Raw genomic sequence first — 12,856 nt, 5'->3', positions numbered from 1 at the left:
ATTCAAATTTCTTCCACCCTTTTACTCAATAAGATCCTCCTTTAAGCCCCTACTTTCTTCTTCAACCTCCCCCAATTCAAACATAAAACCCTAATCCAACCCCAACAACCTTTATCCAATTTGATACTAGTTTGGATTAGGGTTTAGTTTTGAATTGAGAGAGTTTAAATGGGAAAGACGGGGCTCCATTGATGAGAGGGAAAGAAAGATTGAAGGAGGATTTTATTGGGTAAAAGAGTGAAAGAAATCTGAATTAGAGAAGCTTGAAAGAGAAGAAGGGTGTAATTTTAATAATTTTGATAGGTGAGGAAAATAGAAGAAATCTTATTTAAAAAAGAAGTTTGCTGAAATTTTTGCCGCCTGCAAGAAAAAATTGTGTTATTATCATTGGGGTACAATTTAAAATATTATATTGATACCAGAGTAGAAATAAGTATCATATTGGAAAATAGGTCAAGTTAGAATACAATATGATAATTTAGCTCATTTATTTGGATCATCACAATTAATATAATTTCAGAGGAATGGTCTTATTGTAAAAACATGATTTTTTTTAAAGACAAAATGGAAGAGGCCATTTTGTATGTACCATAAGTTGAGAATTGATCAAAATTTTTACTGATACATAGAATTATTCACTAAGGTACCGTTTGATAAAGGGTTAAGTGAGGGATTAAGAAGACTTAACCCTTTCTTAACCTGCCAAACACAAAAAATCTATACAAGAGATTAAAATGAGTTAACCCCCCCAAAATGAGGGGTTTACTAATACTCCTATTTAGAAAAAAATTAAGAGTTAACTCTTCTAATTATAAAGAAAATAGTCAAAATCATTGTTATTCTCAAACACTAAAACTGATAACAAGAGCTAAAATAAAACTTATTTAACAGGTTAATAATTTAGTCATTCAGATTATCAAATGAGCGAAGTACATTAATCATTCTCTTTAACCCCTCTTCCTTAACCATTTGCTAAACAGGACCTAACTAACGACCTATAAGAGGGTGACATTCCAAAGAGAGCATTTTTTCCCCCTCCTTTCAGAAGTTGTTCGTTTCGTCAAACTCTCTATACAGAGGAAGCATCAAGCGCAAGCAAACTTGGACCTTTTCATCATGACTCAAGTATTAAACAACTAGCTCGGTAAAATTGTGCACAGCAATGCAAAACTTATTATTACCTTGAATTTGTACTAGTGGACGTTTATCTACTTAATAAACCCACTAGGGTTGACAAATAATTGCGGACTCTTCATGGTACTAATTCGTATACTCCTTAAAGATTCAAAATATGAACCGCTATCATTTGAAAGTCATAAGAAAATGACATGTTGATAGTACATATTGACCATTGCACTTGGGTCTTTTAACTTTAATTTCCGATTTCTAATATTTGGAAAAGCAATAACGAAGATATTTCTACTGAAATTTATTTTATACAATCTCTCTAGAGGAACAAATCGACCCATATGCATAGATATTAATGTATTAAGCTTCCAACGGACTTATAGTTCCTATGGATTTATAGGGTTGTAGCCTAGGTGGTTCAAACTTAACACGCATAAATCTTGATACATACATACAGAACAACTTATTGATAAAACATGTAATGTTACTATGAATGTATTAATGTACAACAAACTCTTGCATAATTAATTATAACATGGCGATGATGGAGTCGGCAACTAATGGAAGTCATCATGCATGATGCAATCATGCGGTATCATCAAAGAGAACAGAAATAATGAATTGCATCCTTCATTTGGAAACAGACTTAGGTTTGTCGTGTCATCAACTTGTGACGTGCTTGGTGCTCTCAATAATATCACATCATGTATCCCCACCCCTTGTCCCTATTTGGTCACACACGACATTCAGTTTTTGCTAATTTAGTGCTTGTTTATGTTCTCCCAATAATCATAAGATATATTATGATAATTATAATGATTCCTAATATGATTAACAAATACGATTGTAATTTGTATTTATTATTACTTATCGTTCAGAATAAAGCATAGATGTTATCTATACTGATGGACTATCATGCTTGAGATCAGATTATACCCTTTATGACCATAGTCAAGAGAATCAATCCTTTGAAGTTTGAATCCATCCTCTTATCACTTTTTTTTTGATAAAGAACATAATCTTTTATAAATCATGGAGAAATATCATCAGTTGCCCACTTGGCTACAAAACATGGAAAATTAGAAAGTCATATACACTTATTTTGCTTATTAAGACCATCCTTTGCTAAAGGGGAAAAAAATGCAAAATAGACCGTTTTTATGAAATATATAGTGAAATAGACCACTTTGGTAAAAAATTAGCAAAATAGACATCTTTTTGGCCAATACGCCAAAAAGAGGTCGATTTTGAAAAGTGGGTTCAGAAAACATACGGGACTACTAGTCCCGTATGTTTACAGCTAACTAATCTAACGGTAATCGGACTCAGAAAATATACGGGACTAGTAGTCCCGTATATTTTCTGTTAACTAGCAAAACATACGGGACTACTAGTCCCGTACGTTTTGCAGAGCCACTTAACCTCTACCCAGCAAATCCACGGGACTAGTAGTCCCGTGGATTTGCTGGGCAGAGGGCCAACATGCACCAAACATGCATGGGCCTCATTTATCGATTACAATCAAATTTTTTGCCAAAAAGATATCATTTACAATATCACAATACAAATCTCATCATAGAGTACATCACCACACAAATCCGACGTAATAAACAACATCACAACACAAATCCGACGGAATACACATCACATCCAAAATCCGACAAAACTACACATCACAAATCCATACGATAATATATATCAGTCTAAGCTAAACAAATCCAAATGTCTCAAGTCGCCCATACGATAATATGTAGTTTAAGATAAACAAATACAAGGTCAATAAATCCATACGACAATATATATCTTAGTGGAAAAACTAACAAATAAAAAATCCACCCCTCCCCCGTTGTCTCTCTCTTCGCACTCGTTGAGATTGTCGGCGTCCTCCTTCGACTTGAGCTTGAATATGCTCGCTCTCCGGTTGTGTGTGGGGCTGTGATGGATCGGCTTGCTGTGACGGACCGACTTCATCGTCGTGCGTGCAAGGTCTACCGTGTCTACGTCGGCGTACATATAGAGTATCGTCAAGATCCACCTGCTCACGACCTTCATGCCGATCCTCATAAGTTTGTTGAAAAGCTCTACGACCTCTCGCCACTATCCGATGCAATATCGATACATGTACTGAATCTCCTGTGGCGGTAGCTAAGCCCTTATTTGCAATCCCCTCGACCTCGTCCATAGCATCTATCTATAATTACATAAAAATATTGATATTAGAAACCATAAGCTAAGAAGATATTGACATTCTATGATAATTTTGACAATTTAACTTACACATCGTCTCTCATCTACCCCTCTTGGTACATATCGGGATTGTTGGGAGCGAATCTCGATTTCGTCGACTGGAGGCGTAGTTTGAGTGATTATCCAACGTCTGGTAATCCCCCAATACCATTTAATGTAATCAACTTCTTCCATCGGAGGATAAAGCTGATTGGCAATATGTTGATGTCGATCATTCCACCTGGCAATGAATGATTGATGTGTGCGCTGCCAGTCAATCTGATGTCCACCTTTAGTCGCCTTTCTCTCTATTTTTTCGACATATATTGTGGAGCATGTTGCGCGAGTCCAAACTGTCTAAATACGCGATCAGGTACGTGTATCTCCACAATCTCGAAACAAATGAGAGGAACTCTAGCCCTCCATATGCCGTGTCCCTCCATACAAATCAGCGGTAGACGAGGTAGGTGAGGGGTGTATGGCTGCCACTCGAACTGCAAAAAAATCCAAATGTTAATATCTCTTTGAAATATATTGATATCATAGAGTACTTCAATTCAAATTCGATACCTGAAAAATTTTCATCCGGTCGAGCTCCCCTCTGTAAAAGTCTATAATTACCTAGCCGGGGTCTCATCATAGGCTTTTGTGACATTCCATCTGCAAGAAACGTTTTTGTTCAAAATGTTAAATTTAAAATTAAATACAAATGAGATTCAATTTGACGCTTTTTACCTGCAGCCTAGTGGAATATGTCCATCTAACTCTCAGATCTCGCATAATCGTGGTTTCAAAACCAATCTTTCCCATGCCCAAACTTGTAGCAATGTTAAACAACCCTTGAGCTCCTTATTCTGCATTAAAGCAACCTTTGACATTTCTCGATATAGGTATGCTAAAACAGCACTACCCTAGGATAATGTCCCGTACACGTCGAAGTCTTCGATAAGTGGTAACCACCTAGCGCGAGTTCAAATACGTTAGTCATGTATACTAAGAATAGTGAGCAAAAATCAATACTTAATGTTTACTTACCTCAAATAGACTTTATGTTTACTTGAATCGGGAAAAAGAAGCATCCCGATCATGTGCATAATATATGCTCTCGCATGCTGTTGGATCATCACTTCAGGTGCATCTTGTGGCAACGGGTTTCCAAAACTCTCCTTAAGCCATTTCAATCTAATATACCCTCCAGGCAAGGACTCCGGAGATATTCCTAACAAATTATCACATACTCTTCGCCAAATATGCCTATCAGTCCTCGTGACACAAGGTCCATCAATGCGAAGACCTAGGATCACTACTACATCCTGGAGAGTAATAGTTGTCTCGCCGACATGTAGATGGAAAGTATTAGTCTCCGGCCTCCATCTATCCATCAACGCGTTAAGCAGTGCCCAATCGAGCTCCATTCATTTCAATTTTGAGCAAGTAAGAAAACCGGCTTGGGATACTAGGGCAATGATGCGAGGATCATCAAGTGGCCAGCGCGTATGTCCAAGGCTATGATCAATCATAACCAGCTCTTATCCTCTCTGCACATAAATGAATACAAATATTAGATTATAAAAATGAATAAGTAATATGTGACTGTAAATATGTTATGCTTACCGATGTAAATGATATGCTCTCCGATCGGTGGCGTGACTGATCATAAAGAACTTCATCATTAACCAGTCCGGGAAGCATCGTGTATATACCTGCACATATAACGGTAACTTATGAGTTTCTGCCAAATCAAATACATATGAACAATGTATCTACTTGCTAAATCAATAACATATAATGATGACATATCATTATAAAATATTTTACTTACAAATTAATTGCTATCTACTTGCTCTTGATGGACAACGAGACCTATTATGTCCTAATTGATTACATTGTCCACATCGGATTCGTGACGCTACTCCTTCACGACCTTGATCCATGGTAGATCTAATGGGTACGGATTTTGGTCGTCCAACTTGTCTTTTGTGCTTAGGTGGTAATATATAAGGTATATATAAATCCGGCTAATAACGAGTATCATCGGGAGGATGAAAACTCTCCTTTTAAGCCTTTCGATAATGATTTGTTGAATACCAAGCTGAGCAATATCGGTCATAAAGCAATCTAGCTCCACCATCTTGATTGGAACTAGCTGCTAAAACGTGTTGACATGGGATTTTCTGTAATTGTGGTATACTACAAGTACAACCGCATTCCTGATCGTCGAGATGAACGGTGTATGTACCATCACAATCTTTAACCTCCCACTCATTGTTGTTGAATTGTTCAATTCTACATGTTCTCACAGCCATACTCCTTTTCTGCAAAATAATCTCATTTTTTGAAGTGTACTTACTCGTCCAATTTGCACTATCACTACGCCTCTTATTAAAGTATGCATTCAATCTATAAAACATCCTTGCAACTAAGGCTTGAATTGGCATAGCACGGGCACCCTTAAGTACGTCGTTGAAACTTTCGGAGCAATTAGTTGTCATCATACAATATCGCACTCCACCATCTTTACATAATGCCCATCGATCTTCGTATTGTGGCTTCAAGTTTTGTTCAATCCAATCGTGGGCTTCAAGTGATATGGATTTAATTTTCTCTCTATAATGCTCATATACCAGTGAGTCAGTTGCACAACCGGCTTGCCATAATAGATTTTGTAAATTGACCTCTCCATGTTTTTTCTTAAAATTAGCTCTTATATGCCGCAAGCAATATCGGTGATGATGTGGTGCACTCCACCCCTCGTGCAAGGCTCGTGGAATTCCTTTCATCCGGTCAGAAATAAAGGTAATAACTCGTGGACTTTGAACAGTCAAAATATATTTGTAAATACATTGAAAAAACCACTTCCAACTCGATGTATCCTCCACCTCCACAACTACAAAAGCTATAGGAAATAGCCCACCGTTTGCATCTACATCGGTCGCAACCAAGAGCACTCCTTTGTACTTGCCATATAAATGTGTTCCATCGATACTTAAGAGCGGACGACAAAAAGAGAACCCTCTGATAGCGGGCCCAAATGCCCAAAAAACATGTATGAACCTCTCCATTTCTGGCGCGACCTCCTTAGACACTATGTCATATTCGGTACCCGGATTTTTCCTCATAATTACTGAAAGGTAATGCGAAAGTAATTGGTAAGATTCCTCCCAATCTCCAAAGATTTTAGTCAACGCCTTCCTCCGTGCATTATATGCTTTAAACTTGGATATTGTTATTCTTTTCATATCATATACCCTTGTAATTATCTGTCCTGGAGTAAGATCAAGTTCCCGCCTAACTTCGGGCATAATTAGCTTTGTGATATAATAGGAAGTCAAAGTCTTATGATCATAAGTTGCAGTCGAATTAGAACATGTATGGCGTCCGCAATAACTAGAGATCATAAATTGGCCAAGTGATTTTTTTCCTAATAGCTGCATTAAGCTTCCATGGACACTTTGAATTTCTATCATCTGCAGCACTTGTATTCTCTCCTTGACCTTTCTCATTAAAGTAACACTTTACATGATAGCTAGTTGTGTTGCTTTTCACCGTCCTGAATTTGACCCGGTTTTTGATTGCCTATTCATGTATAGCGAAAATTAATGTTTCCTTGTTCTCGAAAAGATCTCCTTTCTTGAAAGTAAAGTCCTCAGGTCGATCGAAATTAGGGCCAGGATCGACGAACTCAACTTGTGAGGCATTTATCCACTCATTATTTTGAAACTCTTCTGGCAACGGCTCTTCAGACTCTACATAGTCGTTATTTACGTAATATTCATCCATCCAACTTACGTCATCATTGGTCTCTCCAATTGCATACTACATACTATCAAGACGTTCATCCTCTTCAGCATCTTCAGTATCATCATCGACATCTACATCCTCATCATTATCCTCTACTATTGTAGAACCCCCGGTAAATCAACTGAAACATGACCCGGCGAGTTGTGGAACACGTCATTTGACATTACACCCGACTTATTTTTTAAGCGCATGGCACTTTGAGATAACGATATTTGATTATCAAGCATGCGAGAGAACTCTCCACGAGCATATGAAACTTTAGCAACCACAAACATTGGAATATTTTCAATAAACAACTCGATTGATATTTGTTTTTCCGCAAGTTGTATCATGTTATTCAATTCTTCATCATTGGTGATCTCTACAGCAATTGTTCTTTGATCATTTATTGGACAATTACAGAAGACCTTAATGGAATTTTCTTGATCATTTATTGGACAATTACAGAAGACCTTAATGGAATTTTCGACGTGATTAATTCCAGTAACTCTATATATTTGCGCCATCAATCTATCAAAGTTGTAATTTCTGGACAACATGAACATTTTCCTAGAGCCTCCATCGTATATAGGCATATTATTCATTCCAACGCTCAGTTTTCCATTGAATAAGCAAATAATCGGTACTCCATTCTCCATTTTAACTGAAGCATTAAAATTCATCATATAAACAATACATATAAATTTATGAAAAAAATTAAAATTTATGGAAAAATTAACTAAACAATACATAATTATATTTTTTTTCCAGACATTTTCCTAGACCATAATTATATATTTCTTCTAGATATACAACATTAACTAAACAATACATAATTATATTTTTTTCTAGACATTTTCCTAGACCATAATTATATATTTTTTCTAGATATACAACATTAACTAAACAATACATATAAATTTATGGAAAAATTAAAATTTGTACCTTGATTAAATTTCAGATCTCCTCGGCCTCGTAGAGAATAGACGGCGTCGGCGTCAGATTTGAGGGAGGAAGAGGTGAGTTGGGTTTGGGGGAGAGAGATTGGAATTGTTGGGTCAGATTTGGGATAGATGGAGATCGGGTTTGGGACGTTGATCGGCTTGGGAGAGAGTGAGAGCTCGGGAAAGAGAGAGGGGGGAGATTTGGAGTTGGAGCTCAGGAGAGAGAGAGAGGGGGGGGGATCGGGAGTTGGTGCTCGGGAGAGAGAGAGGGAGATGGCGAGAGAAAGAAGCGAAGGGGGAAAATGTGCCATAATTTGAGTTATATATACAGCCTGCAATTCTACGGGACTAGTAGTCCCGTAGAGCGCATTTCTTTCACGACAAATCCACGGGACTAGTAGTCCCATGGATTTGCTAGGCACACGATAAGTGGCTCTGCAAAACGTACGGAACTACTAGTCCCGTACGTTTTGCTAGTGAATAGAAAATATACGAGACTAGTAGTCCCGTATATTTTCTAAGCTCAATAACCGTTGGATTACTTAGCTTTAAACATACGGGACTAGTAGTCCCGTATGTTTTCTGAATCCACTTTTTTAAAATCGACTTTTTTTTGGCCTATTGGCCAAAAAGAGGTCTATTTTGCTAATTTTTTTTTACCAAAGTGGTCTATTTCACTATATATTTCATAAAAACAGTCTATTTTGCATTTTTTCCCTTTGCTAAATGGTGAGCTAATATGTTTCCTGACCTTTTAGTATGAAAGAATTGCACCACCTCGAAAATTTTTGCCTCCATTTGGATCTCATCGATCACATGGCCATAACTTGTTAGACTCGGGTGCATTGTCTTCTAACTCTTGAATGACCTCTAAAGTGGTCGATTCTACAACAACCCTTCTGTACCTTCTGCTTATTGCAATTCTCATCCCATGTAAAATGTGAAGAGTTTCAACTAGCGGTGGCCTCCTAATTGTAGGTAACTTCCCTTTAGCAGCAAGTAAAATTTCTCCATTGAATAGCAACTCCAAAGCTAGCTATGTTTTCCTCCCATTTAATTGTAATATCTGTGTTGATTTTCACCATACCTGTGAACGGCAGGCAGGCTCACGTGAGCCACACCCACATGATTATTAATTACCCATGGAGCGGTATTTGGTCCTGTTCGGGTTTTGTCCTGAACAAAAGTGATGAGCAGTGATTCCTATAAATACCAACTAGCTGCTAGGGTTTTCGTTTGTGGGAATAGCAGCGTGGGGAAGTTTTTTCTCGTTTCAGCCGGCTGCAGTGCGGGGAAAAACACGCAGGGAGAAAAATGCAGACAAAAACAGCGGAGGTTTTTTCGGCTGCAGAAGAAAATCGTTGTTTTGAGTTGTTTTTCAGGAGCCTTAGATCTAAGATTTTGAGGAGAAGAAAAAGAAAGATTTTACAAAAGAGGGGTTAATTTCTTTTGGGTAAAAATCAGATCTATTTTTTCTTTGAGACGAGCTTGTGGATTGTACAAGTCGTCGGTGTTCTTCTCATAGTGGAATCTCTCCTCACCCCTCCCGTGGACGTAGGCAAGTTTGCCGAACCACGTAAATCTCGTGTATTTATTGATTTCTGGTTGTTGGCTATTGCTTGTAGGTTCCCTCAATATTCGGTCTTAGAGCTGATGAGAGGAAGAGTGTATATTTCACTTTGATGAAATATATCACTTTCGATTCTTGTTTCCTTTGAGAAATAAGAATTTCACTATCTATTCTCGTTTCCTTTAAGAAACAAGAATATAGAGGTTGACTTGTGTTTTTGTGACAACAAAAGCCAGGGCTCTCTCTTAGGTGATATCGCTTCCGCGGCGATGGGCGTGACTCTGCGCCCAACAATACCGTGTTGAGACAATAACCATTGAACTTCATTCATTATCAGCCCTCCATTCCTAACTCTTGTACTGCTAGCATCGGGGTAAGTATGTTGTACCTCTGCGGCTAATATTACTGTTTGTCGAATTTCTTGAGTCACTTCTTTATCTTCAAAAATTAAGCAATCAGAACCATTTTTTTTGGCCTATGGAGATTGTTCTCATCGAATGTTCGCAGAGATTTTCCATATTGGCCCCATAACCGGTAGCTATTAGGGGCTGTTTGTTTCGTTTCCCCCAAAATCCAAAACCCACTTTCCTTCACTTTTTCACTTTCCCTCACTTTCCAAAACCCACTTTCCTTCACTTTCTCCATTTTCCTCCAATAATATTGTGACAACTCATCCCATCACATCTCATTTCATACTTTTAAAAATAAACAAAACATAAGAAATAAGTCACATCAATCAACTCATCTAACTCACTTTCCCCCACTTTTCTTCATTTTCTATCATCTTTAAAAATTACTCACATCATCCAATAATATGGTGACAACTCATCACATCTCATTAAAATTTCCTTCCATCACTTTCCTCCAAAAAAACAAGGAAATTGATTTTCCTAAGTATGTGTCACATCATCCAATAATATAATGACAACTCATCTCATCTCATCTATTTTCCCCCACTTTTAAGAATGAACCAAACACAAGAAAAGAACCTAAAAAAGGAAAGTGGGGGAAAATATCAAAAATTACTCACATCAACCAATAATATGGTGACAACTCATTTTCTCCCCCACTTTCGCTTATAGCTTTGACGAACCAAACCTCTGAAAGTGGAGGAAAACATCAAGATTCACCTTCTTTTCCCCCACTTTCGGTCTTTTTTTGCGAAACAAACAGACCCTTAATGTTGGGCCTATTGTCCCAATAAGCAACTAGAAGATGTCATATTGTTTTAGGCCCAATAGTGACGTCTTTCGTATACCTGTCAGGCTACTAAATAAACACTCGTATGGCAAACTTTTTCTACTGAAATTGAGAAGAAAAAGTAAATATAAAAAATAAAACATAAAAATAAAACAAATCATTTATATCACTTAATCCAATGTGCGTGACTAGTATTTGACTCAATTCCGAAAAAATGGAACATGAACATAATTTCAATTTTTTTTAAAAAAATATTGGATAAACTTGAATAGTAAAACTGCTTTGGCAGCAAGAAGGCTTAGTGGGGGCGTGGTATTAGAGCGGAAGTTATATTATTAGTGAGCTTTGGTGCTTGCAGATTCGTCTTCATATATTGCTGGGATGACATTGGAGATTTCTTACTTTTTTATCCTACGGCATCTTCTTTTTAACTCTCTTTTATTTCAAGCTAAAATAACACTTAAACACCTCATATTTTCACTCACTTAAAAATTTGACGTTCTCATTTTTTGCTCATATCATTTATATGTCCTAAGTTGTTTAAAATTAGCGTTTTCATACCCATTATTATGCAAATGTGAAGATTTCAGCTGAATGTTCTCATATAAAACTTAAAATGAAGTAACATGTAAGTATCATATGAGAATATCCAAGTGAAAATTTTCACTTTGTATAATAAAATGGCACAAATGCACCGATGTTTAACAACTTAGAATATATAAATGCTTTTGAAAAAAAATGAAGTGCAAATTGAGGCAGTCATTATATTTAAGTGCTATTTTGCCTTAATTTGTTTCTATTATATTTACTACTAGAATTTTGACACATGCAAATGCAAGTGCTATGAAAGCATTTTAATTCTGAATTAATAAATATATACGAAGACATGAAGGTCCGCCCCTCATGTATTTCAAGAAGTTCTCAATTAGCACGTTCTATCATAAGCTGCTTTAATTTGGCCGTGGAGGTTGACATCACGTTTTTCTTTTTCCCCATAAATTTGTAGTTATTACGCTGTCGTCAAGATGAAAAATGAGAGGGGGAAATTAAAAAAAAAAAAAAAAGTTGACCACCACAACTTTTGAAGGAAAATGTTCAAACAGTGGGTCCCAATTGCGGTGCTTCTCGAAGTTCCTCGTTCTCGCGTTCTTGATGTCCAAAGTTATTACATCAATATCCTTTTCCTCTCTTTCGAGAACCATCGGAGCAAAACAGAAAGAGCTTTGCTACGGGGACCCAAAATATGGGACCAATAAAAGGGACAAGTGAGGTGTCCCCTTCTTATTGGATAATTAGTTAGCCATCATTAATGATGGCCAAGTCATTATCCAATAGGAATGGGACACCTCACTTGTCCCCTTTATTGGTCCCATATTTTGGGTCCTTGGGGAATTTTTCAAACAGAAATAAGGGTTAAGTAGGTGCCAACTATATTTTAATTTAAATTGACCATCCAAACCATACCACGACAAGGATATCCTTTCCTCCCTCCCCCACCCAATAATAACTCCTGCTCTGCTTACGATTCGAACCCCCGCCGCCTTCCCTCCCTCTATCCTATAAAAACCCCGGACCCTCCCTCTTTGGAGAGGGGGGAAAAAAAAAGGGTTTTGGAGAGGGAAGAGTTTGATCGATGGAGTTTGTTTCGAGATTACTAGAGATGAACGGGCCAACGGCGAACGGGCAGCAGAAGCAGGGGCGAGGTGAGAAGGAAGAGCGCGAGTACTTCCGGATGCCGCTGCATTACCCGAAGTACACGCGCGCGGATTACGAGGCGATGCCGGAGTGGCGACTTGCTTTTGAAGGAGTACGGGCAGCCCGTGGTTGGTGGCGTCGACCAGAAGAGGCAGCAAGCTATTGGTTCTTTTATCTGGGAACCAAAATATTGAAGAAGGGGAAAAGAGAAGGCGAAAAATTAAGGAGTTGCTCCTTTTCTTTTCTTTTCTTTTTTTCAATTCGATTTTCTAAGTTTGCGGGAGTCGGTTTTTTTTTTTTTTTTTTTTTTTTT

At 37.6% G+C, this 12,856-nt stretch overlaps 2 protein-coding genes across 2 annotated transcripts in view; both read right to left on the bottom strand.

Moving 5' to 3' along the window:
* LOC109842364 (LRR receptor-like serine/threonine-protein kinase FLS2) overlaps positions 1–3,590 on the bottom strand; it is a 5,046-nt gene extending 1,456 nt beyond the window's left edge. Inside the window, exons 1-3 of the mRNA XM_020411251.1 lie at positions 3,504–3,590; positions 3,140–3,319; positions 648–699 (exon numbers count right to left, since the gene is read on the bottom strand). Of these exons, the coding sequence (XP_020266840.1) occupies positions 648–699; positions 3,140–3,319; positions 3,504–3,590 (319 nt within the window). The remainder of the gene's footprint in view (positions 1–647; positions 700–3,139; positions 3,320–3,503) is intronic.
* LOC109842363 lies at positions 5,412–6,857 on the bottom strand. The gene has a single exon (XM_020411250.1). The coding sequence runs from the start codon at positions 6,855–6,857 to the stop codon at positions 5,412–5,414; it is 1,446 nt and encodes a 481-aa protein (XP_020266839.1).

Source organism: Asparagus officinalis, chromosome 5, assembly GCF_001876935.1.
Source record: "Asparagus officinalis chromosome 5, Aspof.V1, whole genome shotgun sequence".
Taxonomy (NCBI): domain Eukaryota; kingdom Viridiplantae; phylum Streptophyta; class Magnoliopsida; order Asparagales; family Asparagaceae; genus Asparagus; species Asparagus officinalis.
This window is presented reverse-complemented; position numbering and strand designations above follow the sequence as displayed.